Raw genomic sequence first — 20,068 nt, 5'->3', positions numbered from 1 at the left:
ACTATGAAAAATTGTTTTTTTAAAAGATGTAATCACAGAATCATAGAATGTCCTGGGAAGGATCCTGGGCGGGGACACTTTTGCTAACCTCTAGCACAAAGATTGCTTCGTGCACATAAAAGCACAAACACATATATATACACATAAATGTACGCACGTGCATATTCATCCTTCATCTTCAACTCATTTCCTCACTAGGTTATACTTTCTGCCAGTAGCAGAAAAACAAGCTAAACAAACGTCTAAAATGATGCCGTATTGGCATGATATTCCTTTCACAGAAATCAGTATGCACAGATATGTTTCAATATGCACAGACATACTAAACATACTTATAAAACTAAGTTTTCATCCTTCAGTTGTAACAGAATGTCCTTAAATAAATAGCAATTGAAAAAAAAAATTAAAAAATCATGTTCTTTCTTGTTATGTTCATTGCAAAACTTGTAATGTAAACAAAGAAAACATTGGCAAGTGCAACTCAATAGAGTTTAAATATCTTATTGGAAGCCAGTATGGGGGAAAAATGTCAACGAAACAGTAGACTTTTCCTGCGCTTTCCAAATTAGATTTCTAGGAAAATAAACATCAGATGGAACCTTGATGTTATGCAGTATGAAAAATTATACTTCATGTTGGACAGAAAGAACATTCACATTAAGGACATAATTTCTAGAGATAAGACTACATATGAACTGGGACTTGATTTATGAAAACAGTGGAAAGAATAGTTAAGACTTTATGACAGTTTCTGCTTAAGCAATAATGCAGATTCATTCCTTACTCTCTAATTACCTGTTAATTATTTTAATTTAGAAGGGAAAAAAATATGTCTATCAAAAGTAATTTTAAAATACTTTTATCAAAGTACAAGTCAGATGTGTGGCACCATTAACATCCCATTTCACTCAGTCTGAAAATTGCAACAGCCTCTCAAACAAATGAAGGATTGAGACCAGTAAGGAACACTCTAAATTCTAGATCTAGTCTAAAATTAATGAGATTTTATCATAGGAAAATTAACTGCACGAGTTTCCACTCCATAAAGTCATTTGAGTTCTCAAATAATTCAGACGCTGTTTTCACAAAATTACCTAATGATATTTTAAAGCTCAGCCTTGAGGATTCTGATATCAAACTTTATAAAAACCCCTTTAACACACTAAAACAGATTACTGGCTCTTCTGTAATATATAAAAGCACCACAAAATTAATTTTTGGGACACTTATTCCTGTGATAGCCATGCAAAATACACAATAATTCTATGCATCTTAAGTGAGAAATTAAACAGAAAAATTCACAGTAACCAGTATAGCCATTCAGGCTACTGGGTTATACCTGATTATTATGTTTTCTGCAGGATTCAGAGGACAATGAGAAGACATTTTTTGAGTCACGTGAAGAGTATGGGACAGAATAGATGACTGTACTATATGTGTCTAAATTTCCCATAAGATCATCAGAGTATCACTATTTCTATTTCAGGTATATACTAAGTGAATAAAAAAAGCAATTATAGGTAAGCAACTCTGTGGCATCTTCACACTGTAAGGCAATTTCAGAATAAAGATTTCTGGAGAAGGTAGAAATCACAGTGAATCTTCAACAGGACAGCTGTTAACAACCTGAGCTTCCAAAAAGACCATTCCATTTTAAAGAGCATTTAAATGTTTACAGTGATAGTAGAAGACTTGATTTATTCAGAAGCCTCACTCACATCAGTGGAGCTTCCTCCACCTGCAAAGCAACAGGTAGGGAACCATTCATGATCTCTCAAAGAAAATAATACTTCTAAGTAACAATACACAGGTTGCTGTAATACACAATGTAAAACATCTGTATACTGAGAAAGAGAACAGAAAACACTTGTTTTAAAAGATGTTTAAAGATTATTTTCTTTGCTGCAGTGCAAAATCAATAGCTGATGACTTACCTTCAACAGTGTAAAAAAGAGGAAGAACAGAAATGTCTTTGCCAAAGATACAAAATATTAATTTAACCTGGTTTCCTTTTTATATAGGGATACTTTTCTTATTACTGATGTTCTGATAAGCTTTAAGTACCAATTAGAGTAATTTTTGCCTCATGTCCCACAACCTGGAATATGAATTTCCCTCATTAACTACCAAAACACTAGATAATGCAGAGTAAGAGCACATTCTTCACTTCAGCTAGCTGAAAATTACTTTAAGCAACACAGAAGTTGCTGTCTATAGTGGCATTTGTAAGTCTACAGTGCACACCAGTGGAATACAGTAGTACATGCATTTTTTCACTCTTTTCAGAGTAATATAAAATTGCTTTGTAAATATTCCATCTTATTTAATTTTTAAATGACCAGAAAATCATCTCCTACAGGAATTTTAAAGAAAGATTTTGAGGAAGACTTGCAATGAGTATAAACAAGAATGTTTTATTGTGCATGTTATAAGATTAAGTGACCTTTCTAAAACCTAAAACTTTAACTGTCTTGCTAACTACATTTCTGTGTTTACAAACATCTGGGCAACACACTAAGGATTTGCTCTGTTTAACAAGGAGTCCAAATAGCTAAGTAATCAAACTCAGATACACTTTTTGTGTTTCTCAGACTGTTGGTTAATTGATTGGAAAATAAACTGTATCTGACAAAATTGAGTAGTCCGTTTCCGGGAACGTTCAACAAATAATGTTATTGATGTAGAAATGTTCATGTTCTTCTGAGAACTTAAAGATTCCTTGTTTTTCCAATAAAGTGTAGTTTAACCCCAAATATATCTAATGTCAACACCATTTATTTTATAGTTTTACAAACTTGATTTTTGCCCTTCTGTGGAGTTTCATGCAAACACAACAATAAATGTAATTTTATACTGAGTAATTGCTTTCCCCTTTTTTAAAATGTCAGTGTTTTACAGCTGTTAATATGTTATTTTTAATATATGTGGAAAGCAAGGTATAGAAAATATTAGTTGATTTAGTATCCCACTAAGAGCTAAAAGTTCCTCTAGGAGTATAAGTGAAGCTTATTAACTAGACAGTACATACAAAATGTCTTTTACAGCTAAGAAATGTAGACACATAAATCTCAGTTTAAGATGTGATTTTATGGACTGAATATTGTTTAGCAAGCTCATAAATAGGTCTCTTCAAAAGCTGCAAAGGTATCTAGCAATCTCTGATACTCATAGCAATCTTAGGCCACAAATTCACAATAATTTTTAAGGTTGTCTCCATATAGTAGAATACATTTCCCCTGGGATAAATACAAAGTATAAGGAAGGTGCACTCAATTTCCATTTTCCTTCCTGGAAAAATATTTGGCAGACATAAAGACTTCATTCACTAGCTCTTTAAAGAAAGTCAAGACACAATTTTCAGTTTTTTAGACAAGTAAGGGAAAATTTAAGCCCTAGTCTGTAGTGAGGAGTTAATTTTAAGAATAACCAATTAAGACTCAGTTTGAAACTGTCATAATGAAAGTATACTTGAAATTAAGGATAGGGTAGAGAAAGCACAATGAATGAGAAATTCTGAGTGTCCTTGGAGAAACAGACAAAATGATATGCAGTAAAGAAAAGATGACATCTGACTGCTTGAAAATAGAGGTCTGTCAAACATAATCAAGATTTGAACAATGAGCTTCTTAGTGTTAATCTTAACTTTTTATTTTATTGTTTAATTGGAGAACAGAATTCTTATAACAGAATAGGAAATTATCAATTGTAACACTAAATGCAGCTTTCTGATATATCTGTTAAAATGATCTAATTTATGACTCCAAACAAATTCAATGCTAGCGTCACACAAAGCTCTCTATAGTGCTCATGGTTACTATGAACATAAATTTCCACTTTACTACTTTTTTTAGTTAACTCAATACATTGAAATCTTATTTGCAATTTACAAGCTTATGCAGAATGCATAATTTTTTAAAAAGATGATCATCAGGATCACCAAGGCTTTCTGTATTTAGTTTGTTCCAAGGAAAGTAAATACGCATCTTTTAACAGAAATTAATTAGTTACTGGCAGCACTAATAATCAAATCTTGGTAGCTGTGAAATTTCTATCATTCCACAAAATCTCTACAACTTCCAAAAGGTTAGTAGAGCTATACATTCTTAAAAATGGTTTAATTTACTATGGCACTGTCACTTGCAAACCAAGCACTTTTTTCACATTCCCAGTGGGACTGTTAGGCAATCTACCAAAGGGAATAGCAGATTAATTTAGGCATAACTAAAACCAAAAACTCTTAGTCAAGGGCATGAAAATAATCCAGATGTAGTGATTGATCTTTTATTAATCCAAAAATTTCTTTGTGATTTAATATTGCAAGTGTGTATAGGAATCAGATTTCATGCTTACCCTAGTACATGTCTGCACTTTCCTTTATTTCACTTTCAAATTTTTCACTGTCAAAATCTTGTATGGTGTTCCAGCAGCCATTTCTCAACAGTAATATGTAGTGAATGATATTCACAGATGTGTTGTCAACAAACAAGATCTGTTTTTTTTCAGTAAAGGAAGGGTTTTCACTTGCAAAAACTCCACTAATATAAGTAATTTCATTCACAGTCAGATTTCATTCATTAGTCAGATTCATTAAGACCAATGCTGTTCTGTAATTTAAAAATTAGAGGTATGTCTTATAAATCTCAGAAAATTAATAGAATGCTCAAAATATCATCTCCTGTTAACAATTAAAGCAATTGAGCATGTTTCTAAAAAAAAGCAACAACACATATGTGTGCATGCACATGCATAAAAATTGCTATCCATCAATTTCCAACAAATTCTCAGTAAATTTTTACTGCTTTTTGTGTTATTCCTGCTGACAGCACCATAAAGTACAAAGATTACATTTCTTAAGCAAAACAATTATCAAAATCTAGACTTCCTCTATTTTGCAGAAATAACAAGCTAGAATCCTACTTAATGAGCAAGCAGAAAATAGAGAACTAAAATCTGAAGGAACTCAAATATGAGAGATAGATGTTGATTTGTTCCTGCGTATGTTCATCTACGAAGGAAATTCTATTTACAGATGCACCAGTTTTTAACTAGAACTTGGGATTTAATAGATGTCTTGAAATCTTTTCCAAGACATGAAAGAAAGCTGAATTCCCTGCATTATTCCAAATCTGAGATGTTAAATTCATAGGAAATTTTAAATTCACTATCTATGTTCAGTTATATAGACACACATTTTGAGTGTTGTTGGATCTAAGAGGTCCTCGATTCATTGTTCTGAAAGTTAAACCCTGTAAACTGCAACACAAATATTTCTTATTCTTCTACTCATGAACTCAGATTGAAATGAACATTTATTTCCTAACACCAATCTTACATAACCAGGCAATGTTCTTAAATTACTCCTTTGAAGGTTGCTCTTCTTTATAAAAGCATATTGCTTTCTGGCATCAGAACTCTACCAAGAGAGCCCTTATAAGCTAAATCAATCTCCTGAGAAATCTACCAGTTCTCCTGAACACTAGGACAAACATTTGTTGCTCTTGGAAGATTCTGGACTTCAAGACCTGCCAGCTTTGGTGGGCTCCTTTGTTTACCTGTCAGAGCTGCCTCCCATGATTCCAATAGTTCCCCGAGTAAGCCAATATCCTGCTTTCCTTAGGTTCAGGGTCTGTACTCTGCTGCTCATCTTTCTGACTTCCTTCAGGACCACCAACACTGCTATTTCAAAGTTACCACAGACAAGGAAATTATTCATCATCACAACCCTAACTAGTTTCCTTCATATTAGTCAACACTGCGTCACCACTGATTGCTCCTTTTAATATCTTCAGGAAGAATTTATTTTTGAAACCCTCCAGAAATCTCTTTGATTGCAACAGCCATGTTGCCTTTCTAGCAGCTCTAGTCAGTCACCCGTGAGAACTGGGGTCTACAACTCAAGAGTTTTGGGTTCCTCAAACACTTTATTTGCTTCCCCATCAGGTAGTCTGTAACAAACTCCTACCATAATGACATCATTATTAGCTTTTCCTCTGATCCTGAGTCACAAGTGTGATTAACCCCCATCCTGCTGAAGATCTCAAAAGATCTGTGCTGCTTATAGATCCCCTATAGATCCACCCCCTCAGCTCTTCCTTGCCAGTGTTTCTGGAAGTCCTTCATAATACTCCAGCTGCATGAACTTCACACAGTATTTGAATTGTTCCAACTATGTTGCAGTTCTGTAATCCCATACAGCTCTAATTTTTTTTGCTTGTTTCCAGGATGTGTGCATTTCTTTACCAATGCTTGAGACAGGTGTCACTTCACGCTCTTTTATCATTCCTGAAGTCTTTCTTGCTCTTATCAACCTGTGCCCCAAGCTTTCCACATGACCACCAGTTTTTCATTTAACTGTGGTCTGTAATCTCTCATTGCTTCCTTTCCTAGTTCAAAGCTCTCCTCATTAGCTACCTGCAGCTCAAGGCCTGGGAACCTGCATCCTCCCTCAGCAGCTCTGAGCTGAGATCTCTGCCGTGCCAACAGCAGTTCTTCCAGCTGGTGTTGCAGACTGTGCCCCAGGCTGTGCTGCTACAGCTGCTGCTGTGTCTCGTGTTCCCAGCTCCCTCCCACATGCAAACTGCTGGAGAAATCACCACTCCTCAAAGATATGGGACATGTTCTGGGCTTACCAGCTGCACCTGAACTGGCACTCAGCTCTCCCTAGGCAGGAATTACCTCTTTTGGCCACAGCCTGGATCTCAGAGTGTCCCCATCATCTCTGAGAATGCTGCCATCCCTCCTTGCCAGTTACTCTTAGTTATAACACAGGAAATCGGAAGTCTAAATTCTCTTTCTTATTCCATGTGATAATGATGTACTGCCAACATACCTGTTTCAGGCTTTCCAGTTTGGTTTGCCTCAGTTCTTCATATTTCCATTTATAAAGAAATAATTCATTTTCCATCTTTTCCATTTCTTTTTCCAGAAATGCATTCATTCTGAAAAAAGTATTTTAAAATTCAGCATTGTACCACTTTTAAGCTGGCAAAAGACAAATTACTTTGAATATCCTTTCCATAGCTTGTTATATTTTACTGTCTTTGTGAATGATATATCTTGATTTTATTAAAAACTTATCATCACATAATTATTCCAAGAGGTTTACCAAAATTAATAGCTACAGAGAAAAAAGAAATCCAGTAGTACAGAATTAAAATTTTAATAAAATAAAATTTTGGGATAAACTGAAGAAAATTTGAACTTTGACTTCAGTTAGTGATTCAGATCACCTAGTTTATATCAAGGTAGTGAAGATCCTCAGAGAAAGGGTATTATATAATTTTTTTTGGTATAGACAGAAGATTAGTTTAAACATACATATACAGGGGAAAATATACAGTATGAAGACACAACACAAATCAAAGTTGATTGACTTTAGATGTTAAAAATTTTTTAAAATATGTATATTTCATGTTTCAATAAATAATTGTTCTTGAAATAAAATGCTAGAAGAATTTTAGGAAAATGGACTATTTAGCTCAGAAGTACTATGCCTGTAGGATGAAAGAAAATATTGAAACAGTTTAAACAAAAATTCCAATACTGGAATTAAAGAAACTGTTGTGTCAGATTGTAGTTATTTTCCGTTCTGTGGCTAATGGAATTTGTCAGCCCTTTTACTAAAGATGCTATTGCCAGTGATGCCTTAAGCCCCTAATGTTTTTTTATTTTTCTAATATTGGTAAGCCTTATAAGTTTTATAAGTAGATTTTAAAAGCAGCAACCCTCCCTCCTTTGTCCCTTGTCCCTTATCCCTTTCCCTCTAGCACCCTTGTTTACACATTCCTTAACCCTCTTACCCCATTCTATGCTCCCTATATCAATCCTACTCCTGAATCCAATAGAAATGTTTAGTCTTTTGTCAAGTCAAGGCCTAGATTGTTGGCAGAACAGCATATCAGGGCCTAAACCACAGAACATGGTCAAAAACTGGGTAACTACTACCCTTTGTGCTCTGATGAGGAGGAAGATGGGATGAACAGGGGGTCCCAAAAAGCCCCCAGACTCATTTTAAGGGGGCGGACCCGGGGCGGACCAGAGTAAAGGCCACAGGTTGGACACATCCGGGATTGGATGGATGGTATTATAAAATGTAACCTCTCGGGCACAGGGGCACGGGTCTTGTAACATCTTAGCCTTGGCAAAATAAACCCTTTCTTATCTCACCCCTAATTAACTGCTCTGGGAGATTTTTTTAGCACTTAAATCCCACGGCAACACCAGGCTAGACTAGAACTATATTCTGAGAACATTTGGTTTAAAATCCATCTGTTAAAGCAAAGTGAATTGCTGGGGTTTGTCTGGGGCATTTCTAAGCAGCACACTGCAGACTTGCACAAAGACAGCAAGAGTTACCACTGACTGGACTGGCTCAGGTCCTGGAAGCAATGTTAGCTACATTAATGAAGCAATCCACTTCAGTGAAAAATCTTGTTCTTGAACCAGGGATCTCCTTTTGCTGCCTAGATTTAGCATATCAAACATCTTCTCTTAGCAAACACCTAGAGCTCCCATAACATTATAGTAATAAAATAAACACCATCACTCACAAAGCAAAGTGGAGCAAGATGTATGTCATGCAATTCAACTCAACATTTTTTCTTCTAAAGTAATGGAATATCTGATTGGAATGATATCATGACTTCATGGGGGAACTAAAAGAATAATTAAGTGGGACATTTAATACAATAGAAAGGGAAAGCATGGAAGATGACAGCTTAATACTTTGAATAATAGCCTATTGACTTTATTGAATGTAGTGAAAGTCATTAGAAATGGTCTAATCTGAAAAGTAAAAGAGGAATATCCAGTATGAAGAGCTTATTTAGAAGACAATAGCTTTATTTTCTGTTACAGTACATCTTAAGTGAGATCAGGTCCCTCTGATTCTACTAAATTAAACAACTGATCCTGACTATATAAAATTTACTATTTAAATAAAGAAAACAAAGAGTGGAAGAAGGACTATAGCAAAGGTCAGTGAAGCAGCTTACTACTAGGTAAAAAGATCAAGGTCATAGCATTTTAATGGCTCTTGTAACCAGCTATTTTAACTCCTTATTATCTAATTAAATCACATAATTACACAGAATGGTTGAGGTTGAAAGGGACTTGCGGAGGTCATCTGGTCCAAATCCCCTGCTCAAGAAGGGTTGCCTAGAGCTAGTTGCTAGTTGCTCAGGTCCAAGTTCAGATGGCTTTTGAAGGTCTCCAAGGATGCAGACACAACAACCTCTCTGGGAAACCTGGGCTAGTGTTCAATCACCCTCACAGAAAAAAAAAAAAAAAAAGCACTTCTTGATATTCAGACAGAGCCTTCTGTATCCACTATCTAACTCTATGCATCCAGCTCTAAGAAATTCCTCTGTGATATTATTAACTACGAGTGTAGTTTGTGGGCTTTTGGTTTTAGAGGAAAGAAATATTTTTAAGTTCAAAATGGAACAAACTACAATCTTAAAACTAGAAGACATTTAGATGAGATCACTGATCCAAAAAATGACCAAAGATAACTATTTTAGGCAAATTATTATTTAAAGTGTTGAACAACTCATAAGGTTTTTAATTTCCATTTATGTCAATGGGACCTCAAATGTGTATTTTATATGAGCTATCAGTGCCTAGTAGAGGATGATGGTGTGTGATTTTACATTGCAAAGCCAACCCTGACATTTTTTGAAAGTCAAAATATAAACTTTCATTTCTTTCTTTTATTTATTATTTTTTTTTAGATCTTCTTTCTTTCTGTATTTTTCAAAGCCTGATCTGTGTGTATGTAAGGGTATACCAGCATTACTGATGATAGCTCTAAACAAAATACAATAGCCATAGGTCCTCTCAGGGTGAAGACATAAAACATCTTATAGGAAAATTAGACAGGTAACAAGGGCAAGTCCAAACACTGGATCTGCTTAAGCTAACTTGGCTCTGGAAAAAATGCAGCCACAGTTCAGAGTACTGCATGTAAACCAGAAAACTGCTGAGAAGTCCTCTAGTCTATGAGTAAGATCATACTGACTACCAAAGTAACCTTTGGTCTTGGGGTTCAGGCTGTCTGTGATCTGCTTGCTTTGGATGAAGCACAGCTGTGTGTGTCCTTGGCTCAAGTTCACTGAGAAAATTGCTAAGTTGTGAGAAAGAAGCTGTGAGAAAGTACTGAAGCTAGAGCCATGCAAGATATAGGAAGTAAAAATGCAGAGGTGAGATTGTTGAGATAGACATTATTAACAGCTCCAGAATCCAGAAGCAAAATTACTGTTAAGAACAAGAACAAAACCTAAAAGGGAAAACTGGGAATCTGAAGATGGAAACTCAGCAAAATCAGTCAATTTCACTAAGCAGCAGAGACCAACCCTTTCTGAGCCAGCAGATGACAGCCTGCCCAATGAAGATTCACCAGCTATCTCAAGAGACCAGTGGCTATGATATCACTTTTCCCAGTAATGTTATTCCTAGCTATTCATTGTGTGCTTTGTCAAATAAAATTGCTTCATACTGTGAAATTGCATATATTCTGCTAATATAACATCTTTACACAGAGGAAATGCTGCCCAAACTGACCTAGAGAGGGAGTTGTTACATCAGTGCCTGCTGTTATGTGGAAATCTGCTCTGTGATCAAGCATTTGCTGCCTGAGGTTGGCACGGCCACATATTGCATGTTCTAGATATGCCTCAATTCTTATCCTGTGCCAGTAAATTTATTACTTTGTACCAGTCAGTATACATCCAGGCATAAATGGCAAAATCTGTCTCTCTGAAATACAGTTACAAATCGGCTAGAGAAGCATGTGAACAAACAAACCAAAACCAAAACCAGTAGGTAAAAGCATGGTTTATAAAAGTTTTGCCTAAAGAGTGACTAAAAACAGGAGTTGAAAAATTATCATGTTTCTAAAAGAAAATTATTATACATACATACTCATGTATATATCCTTGATTGCCATTGAAAGATGAAGCACCTAGGACCCTAAATATTTCAACCGGAGTAAAATTAAATTTGTGAAGCATCAGTCTCCCAACTCACACACATATACATATTACTTCCACAAAAAACCTAAACACTTTTTAAGGAGAGAGAACACACTTCTGGTAATCTTCTGCGATATGATTCAAGTAAAGAATTATTGTATACTTTCTGCAGCTATCTATTTGCTTTTTTTTTTTACTCAGGCTTGTGCTATCTACAGGACAACTGTGAAACAAACTGACAGTAAAGAAAGTCTTCAAAAGAGTTTACCATTACACGCTCTGAATGGAGATGGTTGAATATATTTGCAACAGACAGGGTTGAGGTTTTCTTCATTTTGATTTTCTGATTAACTTCAACTGACTTTGAAATTACAGTCACATAATCACTATGCTGAATTCTTTCTCTAATTTTTTATCAGAGCCTTGTAAATAGCAATGATTAAAGCTTAGAAATGAGAGCATATGAGATATAAATGCAAAAATCACCATATCTAGAGTAGAAAGTGTCTTAAACCCCTTTATTTTTAATAGAGATTTCCCCAAATAGGATATATTTTGTACTTACTCTCTTTCCTTCTGTAAGATTTTCTTAATCTCAGCCAAATGCAAATGTAAGACTGAAACATGTATTAAGTCATTCTCAGTTGTCTTAGCTGTAGTGTCCACACTTTTTTTAGCTTCCTCCAAATAGATACTGGGAAGTCCATCAGGGAAGAAATCGAGGGACTTTGGAGTGAATTTTTTATTGTGATTGCTCTGGACTTTATCTACCTCTACATCCTGAGAAAACAAAAATATGACATCTGAGAAAAACATAAATGAAAGGGAAAGTCTGAGATAATTCCTGCAGGCCCTACGAAGGCTCTTCTAGAGAGTGAAGTCACATAGGAAGAAAAAGTTGAATCACGGTAATTTTGTGACGTCTCACACCTTGTGTTATGACTTCATATCCAAAATGTTTCTAATGTGTCTTTACTAAAGAAATAGATTTAATTTATCATTTGTTGGCTATAACTATGGTGAAGACAGAATCCTGGAACTAATAAACCCCAGAATGCAAGTTATGCATATGAACAATATACTAAGAAATTCTACTTTATGAACTCTTAAACTTTTAATGTAAATTCTGTTGAAGCAGGTGATAGGATCATACAAGTTTTTCATAAGGAGCAAAGTATACAAATATCTATTTTGAAGACAAATATTTTGCATGAAAAAATGAGCAAAACTAACAAAAACTAGGAAAAATAACTAAAAAATAAAATACATAATCAGTAGGATGACTTAATGTCTCTTATAAACAAGTTTCCTTTATAAATGTTATTGTTTTACCACTTCTGATGAACGGTGTTTAAAAGCTAATGTCATTTTAGCAGATTACTGACAGTTCTATTTCATACCACTCTGTTCTTTTGAGTTTTTAGAATATGCCCAAGATTTACATCAGAAAATACTAGAAATCACTGTTTCCCACTCACATATAAAGTTTCAGTTTTTAAGTAGAAATTACTTTATATTAAAGAGAAATAGTTAAAATATGTTTAGTGTTATTTACTTCATGTGGCACATTTGTCTCCCAAAAATATAAAAGGTAAGTATTTTTTGGCAAAATTTATTCTCCATACTAACACTATATTTTTTTTTAGATTTCACAGGAATTTAATATAATTTATATGCATTAGAGAATGAAAATTCTGAACAGAACATATTCAGATCTAAAATCCCAATGATTTCCTATGTACTACAATGTAGGGAGAACCATTTTTCTGCAATGTACGAAAAAATTACCTATATCTACAAAGACTACTATCTATCAGACAACAAATAGTTTTGACATGATGCTGTCTATGAAGATTATATAATGCATGCCAAGGCACAGAATTAAAGGTGGTGAAACATGCATAAGTAGTTCCATTTTTGATGAATATAACTGGATCTTTTGTATAGAACTGGGAGCTGATTAAACAATGCCTGATTGTTTAATTCTATGTCAGGATTTAATTGCCCTCCTTATCAAGCAAAAATTCTTGCAAATTTGCAGAAGACTTTGCCTCATCTATTCCCATATTTCTGAAGTTCAGAGAGAATTAAATGGTTTTATTTTAAAAGCTAAGAATCTAGTTTGTTTTTTTTTGGAGGGGAAAACAAAAAGTGAGTACACAGAACATGATGAATTCAGATAACAGAGGTAATATTTTACCTTAAAACATGAGAGTCAGAGCAATACTGTAAGTTATTGGATAGAATAGTCTGCCTCTGTTACTTAAATGTTGCATGGGTATGAATTATTTTCTGTATTTCTCTATATTAGGAATATTTAGATGGGTGAAGAAAAATGGTTTTGCTAGTGAATGGATGAGGCAGCATTTTGCTCAAAATGCTTGAAAAATCCCATATTCTCTTGCTTCTTCATGAACTAAAAAAAGATTCCCCATTCTTTACCTTCTTTGTGTCTTCTGCCCCAGGAATTTTGATGATTTTGCTCAGTTCTTTCACAGGTTCTGGTTCCAGAAATGTTAACAGGTTTCGATCTTTTTTACCATAATATATTTCTGAGCAACTGCATTCTGTTTTCCAAGCAGTTCCATTTTCTAAGTTTTCCTTCTCACTTATTAAATTATGATTTATTTTTTTAAGCATACTAATTTCTTTTATGGCACTGTCTAATTTGATTCTCAGTTGTCTTGCTTCCTCTCGGGCTTTATTTCTTTCTCCTCTAACTTTGCTCCATTTCTCCCGCCAGTTAGCAGTACAATCTGACCACCAGCGCATGGTCTTCTCCATTTGGGCAGCTCTGGCTTTGACTTCTTCCAATTCCTGAATTTTTACTGCTTCAAAAATTTCCCAATCACTGCTGTAATTCATATGCATATATGTATAATGAGATGAACATGGGTAGAAACTTTGAGATTGCAGATTTGAATTACATAGATGGTCACCTGGTTGGCAATCTCCACCTAATTTATAAGGTTGTCTTGGTTGAGTCCCAAAAATGTGTGTCTCTTCCATTTGTTTCTGAATGGAGCCCAAGTTCATGTTTTGATTCATCATCTAATTTCACTTCTAAAAAAGACAAAGACAGAGAATAATTTAGCTTTATTCAATTAGATTGTAGGAATAACCTCCAACAGAACGGGTTTTTTACTGCTATAATAATGGGTTAATTTTAATAATGCTGTTCATGTTTTAGAAATGTGCTTAATCAACAAGAAACAGCTATTAAAATATCCTTTATGTAATACTTTTCTAGTACAGCATAAACAGAGATACCTATTACTTGGCTAGGAACTACTAGCAAAGGAAGTGTCATTAAACAATCATGTCAAAATTTTTTTGAGTCTAAAGAAACCAGACAAAAGCTTTCGTCCTTCAAGACAAGATTAAATTGAATCAATATATATTTTACATATATAGTAAGAGGAGATCATTTGCCTAGAACTACAATCACAATTCATTTCCTTTCTTCCCCAAACTGTGGAATTTCGTACTAGGAAAACTTACCCTGTGATTTGCATACCTAAGGAAAAAATGTGATCAACCCCCCCCAGCCTTTGCATTTTCTTTTTTTCGTGAGAAAAATCAAGCTTTTTTACAGGGGGCTTTATTTTGTTGTCTACATTACAGAAGATGTACAGGCAGCATATTCTTACAATATTCTTGAAAATGTAGTGCTATCCTACTGTACTGTATGGCCTTCCTCTTGATGATATGACTCTGCTAGTGAACCTTGTTTCTTTCCTATTCATTATTTATCTTTTCATTATTTATTGCTCATTTGGCCAGAGGAAAAAAAAAGTATCTCAGAAATTTCTTTCCTACTCCTGTGCTGAGAGAATGCTGATGTGGACAGACTGTAGAGACTAATCACTTACACCTCCCTGAGTTTTTTCCTCTTGTTTATCTTAAAAACAAAATAAACCAACAAAGCAAACAAAATACAAACAAATAAATAAACCTAAAAATCTTGCTATTTCAATAGAAGACCAAGTTATTTAAAGTAGAAAAGAAATTGTTCTTATATTCCAATATCCATTTGCAAAAAAAATCATGTTTATCTGTTACTGTAATTAGTATTAACACCTGCATTTGAAATGTAGAAAGTCAATGCTGCAAACAAAATTCTGAAGAGCAGTTTTGGCATTGAGATTCAGCCATGTTTCACTTCAGCTAAATAGATGTTTTTGCAGGTTGTGTTCCAGTTTTCCAGCTGTTTTCAACTTTTCCATGATTTCCAGGACATTTATTTACGATTTGTTAGAAGCTTATGGAGAACTGTTGTAGTGAAGTATGGATATGAGAGAAGGAAAAGGACAGTAAAACATTCCAAACTCCCTTCAGCACCAACCCCCAGAGCAACTCTACACAGATGTAACGCAGCTGCTGCCAAAGCTTCATCAAGGTTAAGTCTTTTTTATGTTTCTTGACCTACTTCCAGCAACTTAATTTGAATATGCCTTATCCAAAATACAAAGATATTACCACCCATAATTTTGTATGAGGCTCAGTAGAGCTAAAATAGCTACATATTAAACTCTTACAATAAGCTTTTAATTTAACTTTTGGGTTGCGATAAAGCCCTCCTAAAGTTTTAATGAAAAAAAAACCCAAACAAAATTAAAGTAAATTTTAGATATATAATAATATATATAAATATATTAAATAATATAATAAATATATAACGAATTGTTGAAACTTTTGAGGTTCTAAATTTTATCTTTTTTTTTTCTGTACCAAACTATCTATATCTACAGAAATGTTTATTACACTCTTCATAATCAGTAGATTTTTTAATGGATCTTGTTAGCGGCTTTGCGTATTCACTAAAGGAAGGGAGACCCTGGGGAATGCCCAGTTTACAAATATTTGGAGAGATAATAATGGAAATATTTTTCTGTGGTTGAAACTCTGAAAGACCTGAGAAATCTTCATGAATCAGCATATCTTCGTGCTGTGGTTTCATTATGGATGTGAAGAAACTTAACTGTAACCTACTGAAAAAAAGAGTCACTGGTCATGAATTCTTGCTCTTCTCCGCTGTGATGGCTCAAGTGCTATCAAGACTGGGGCACTGCCAGTCAGATCAAACTTACAGGTGTAATATTTGAAGTAGGCTTGTACAATCTAGTAGTCTCTTAGCCTTCTAATAGTTTGAACTTTGACTGCACTTTTCATCATGGATAGATGATTCCAACTCCATACCTAAAATTAAAAAAAAATTAAGAATTAAAATAAGTTGCTCCTCCTCCAGAAAACAGAAGTACTGGCTCAGTCTGAGGTGATAAGGAAAATGAGATGTTTCTAGGAGTCTTAACTTCCCTATGTGCTTTTCAGAAAATCTAATCCAAACTGTTTTGTACCAATCCTCCTTAAGATTACTAGAGGTAGAATGATATAATTTTTTCATTACAAGACACAGATCTCAACATAACCCATTTAAGTGGCTGGCTGACTCAAGATTAAAACATAAAATAATACAAATATTGTTGGTAACAGGAATTTTCTTACAACTATGAATTATTAAGATTTGTGCTCATATCTATTTTTAAAGAAGTAGTTTAAAATATCTTTCTTGAAAGAAAGAAAAGATTTGGAAATTAGAAAAATGTGTTAATCTTTGCAAAAGTTCTGAAATGGTCAAAAATCTCACTGTTCCAAGGGGATTATTAGAATATATTTTTTATTTTATTTTATTTGCACTTCATATCGATTTGCTCTTCATGTTCTTAAAAAATATTGCACTATTCAATAATATGTAAAAGTAGTCCAGCTAACCGAAGACTGGTAATTGTAATACCGAATCAGTTGATACTAAATCTTTAATCATCCCTGTAGTTATCATGGTATTTTAAAAAAACTCCCTCTCTTCTCTGGTATATGGTCAGCTCATAGAAAAGTATTTCATTGTAAAACTTCATATATCTATATGAAGGTCTCATCTATAAAATATCCATCTATGTTCCAGGGGAGAACAAGAATAATTTCTAATTTGTATGATAAAGATAATTAAAAGACGAAAGTTATATGTTAATGTTATTAGACAAAGATGTCTAAACATCAGAAATTCCATAAGTCTGAAAACTGACAAGAAGAAACCTGTGTGCAGCTAGTTTTAAAGTTGTTAGCTTGAGTTTGCAGCACCAGACTAGCTAGCACAACATATGGAGCTCAGTGAGCTTAATTACTTAATAAAAGCTAATTGGATGGAAAGACAAGATAAAGTTAAAGAATTGGATGAAAGGGGGTTTTCTCTTCAGTGAAACTTTCTGAGTTCCATTTTTAACAATTGAAGGATAAATTCCCTTTTAGAGTAGTTTTTCTTAACTGAATAATTTAAAATAAGTATGAACAAAATACGGGAAGCAACATTCCTTGTATCATGTGAGCAGGGTGGAGACAGCGTGTGAGAGCGCTGATAGTTCTCACAGAAAAAGAAAAGACAAACATTTGTTGAACAAGATAAGGAACATAATTCTAAACCACATTTCATTGTATTGAAACTTCTCCTTATTTATTTAATGATTCTGAACAACAGTAAGAAAAAGAAAAGCTCTTGATTTATTATTGCCAGCTATTGTTATAGGCAAACAGAAGCAAATTAACCCTTGGTAGCACAGTTAACAAAATCACCAAGAGACAAAAGTATTAGTGCTCTTTCCCCATGTTAGTACCTGCTCACTGAACTCAGCTTTTTCAGTTAGTTCAGTAGCTAGGGCAGCAGATTGAGGATAATTTTTCAACACCCGTTTACTAATTGCATGACCTAACCCTTAGTTACATGTCTCTTAATTATTAAGACCTCAGCCAAACTTTTTTTAAAGGTATTCTGTCTTTAAAGAAAATGTCTGCTTCAGAGTGAGTCAGTTAGTTTTCTTTTGTCTAATCTATAAATTTAATAGGACAAAATGAAATGTAGACATTGTATGTGTTCTTTTTTAAGTGCTACTGGAAAGTCAGAACTTTCCATTGTATTGCTGCAGTTCACCATTCAATCAAAAAGCCCAATAAAGGCTTAGAGAAAATGGCCAGGGATGACAGGGTCATTATGGAAAAACAAAGGGAGTGAGAGTCAGTCAAAAAGCTTGGCTCTTTACTAAGGGCTGCTAACTACCAAGCTATCAATTCAAGAAAAGGAGGTCAAATTATGCATGGCTGTTCCTGTTGTAAAGCTGGTTTTAATTAGCAACCCTTAAGGGTTCCAACCAGTGGCTAGAGAATGGGATGAAAAAATATTGCTAAGTAAGTGACTGAAATTTATGGCAGAAAAAAACCATCACACTGGAAAGTGATTTATGATATAGCTCAATCTAAGAACGTATCCATAAAAATGTATCTAGTTTCCAAATCCCTAAAAATCCTGGCAACATATAATCAAGTGACTGATCATTTGTGTAGAAAAATTTTACACAAAACTTTGAGGCAGAATGACTAACTGTTTACAGGAATGGCTTAGACACACTGGGATTTAGGATTCATTTCAACAGGCTATCAAGGTCATTTCAATAGGAAAGAATACCCAGTAGCAAAAGTTCTGGCAAAACAAATTGTATATTCGTGCCATTTTTTGTCAAACAATGGTACATTATAAGCATTCTACCAGCTTCAGGGAAGGTAAATTAATCTGGAAAACTTCTAATGTGTATTATATTGATCCTTTAGAGCAAACACCTGGATGGTGGAAACACATCCTTAAAGGAGCAGAAATAGTGGTGTAGGGAATATGTTCCCTGCCTAAGCTACCACTGGTCTCACAACTGTTACTGCTTTAAGCCAGTGCTTTGCTACTTTTCTCTTACCCAGAGAAACACAATCTTATAATGAATAACATTTTAAGAATAAAGTAGGACAAGCTTGGTGTGTTTCAAATGTTATACAATGGATTTTCTGCCTACTGTATCAACCTCAAAATAACATGACAGTAGACAGACAGAATGAACTACTAAATCGGCAGCTACACAGGAATGAATCTGTTAATACTGTATGTGGAGATCCTATCTGTGAGAACGTCTAGGATGGCTACACAAGTGAAAACCCCCACAAGAAGAACCATAGATAAGGGATTCGTATCAGTAGCTGCTCAAATTCTTGTTCAAACAGAAGTAAAACTCTCTTGAAATCTGTAAAATGATATTGCAGTTAAACATCCGCCTCAAGGGTTATCTGTGTGCCTCTGCTTTCACAATGAAAAAGGGAACAAGTTAACTACAACTGAGGTTTGGATTATGTCCAAGATCTCACTGTCCTTACCACATCACCATGACAACACTGTTAATTGGAACATATACCCAAAAATTGTCTCTAATAGATCCTGCCTTTTAACATTGCCCATGGCACAACTAAGGTACCGCAGATCAGTCATAACTCAACTTCAAAACCAGTTACAGAAAGAATATCATCTGCAACACCACAAGGGTGAGTACTGACAGTAGGTAATAATATTACATTAATCCTAAATTCTAAAGTTAACCTGAATTTAACTATATGTGGTGACACTGGACATGAAGCTGTATGTGGCTGTGACAACAACAGAGTGAAATGGGCACTACTGGCATGCAAGGTAAGTAATCATGCACTAGTGGACCATAAAAATTATGGTAACTGTTCACAATGAGAAAACAATACATGTCAATTTTTTCATAAACATTCCGAAAAATTGCTGTGCAAGTCAATGTAAATGGACAAAATTAAGCTACCATCTGTTCCTGATTATGCAATCTTAAAAAACAATCCAGATAACTTATTAATAAAAGTTCCTTTCACCTAATGCAATTGCATGATGGACAAGAGCCTATGATTATGGTTCCAAAATTAATGACAATGATCGTACATTGAACATTACCAATGTATACATTCTGTATGGCAGAAAACTAGTACTGACAACAGTGACCATCTCTGTGGTGGTGGCTACAAAGTCATTGACCAATAGGGCATAGAAGTATAAGAGATATTATTCAAACTCTGTTGGTTTTAATTGGTATATGAATTGAATTAATTTATTACTGAAACCCTAGCAAAAAAATTGTCAATATTAAGAGAAACTGAAGTTAGGATAACTAGAATGACTTGGAAAATGCTTAAAGGAAAGAAAAGTAAAAATATGG

At 34.4% G+C, this 20,068-nt stretch overlaps 1 protein-coding gene and 1 long non-coding RNA gene across 2 annotated transcripts in view; one reads left to right on the top strand and one right to left on the bottom strand.

The window, feature by feature from the left end:
• CCDC102B (coiled-coil domain containing 102B) overlaps window positions 1–20,068 on the bottom strand; it is a 48,128-nt gene that overhangs the window by 17,261 nt on the left and 10,799 nt on the right. The window contains exons 2-4 of the mRNA XM_032675044.1: window positions 13,413–14,033; window positions 11,536–11,750; window positions 6,830–6,938 (exon numbers count right to left, since the gene is read on the bottom strand). Coding sequence (XP_032530935.1) covers window positions 6,830–6,938; window positions 11,536–11,750; window positions 13,413–14,021 — 933 coding nt within the window. The 5' untranslated portion in view covers window positions 14,022–14,033. The remainder of the gene's footprint in view (window positions 1–6,829; window positions 6,939–11,535; window positions 11,751–13,412; window positions 14,034–20,068) is intronic.
• LOC116780302 overlaps window positions 15,212–20,068 on the top strand; it is a 34,663-nt gene continuing 29,806 nt past the window's right edge. The window contains exons 1-2 of the long non-coding RNA XR_004354412.1: window positions 15,212–15,369; window positions 19,273–19,379. This is a non-coding gene — a long non-coding RNA (uncharacterized LOC116780302). The remainder of the gene's footprint in view (window positions 15,370–19,272; window positions 19,380–20,068) is intronic.

Source organism: Chiroxiphia lanceolata, chromosome 1 (assembly GCF_009829145.1).
Source record: "Chiroxiphia lanceolata isolate bChiLan1 chromosome 1, bChiLan1.pri, whole genome shotgun sequence".
In the NCBI taxonomy this organism is placed as follows: Eukaryota; Metazoa; Chordata; class Aves; order Passeriformes; family Pipridae; genus Chiroxiphia; species Chiroxiphia lanceolata.
This window is presented reverse-complemented; position numbering and strand designations above follow the sequence as displayed.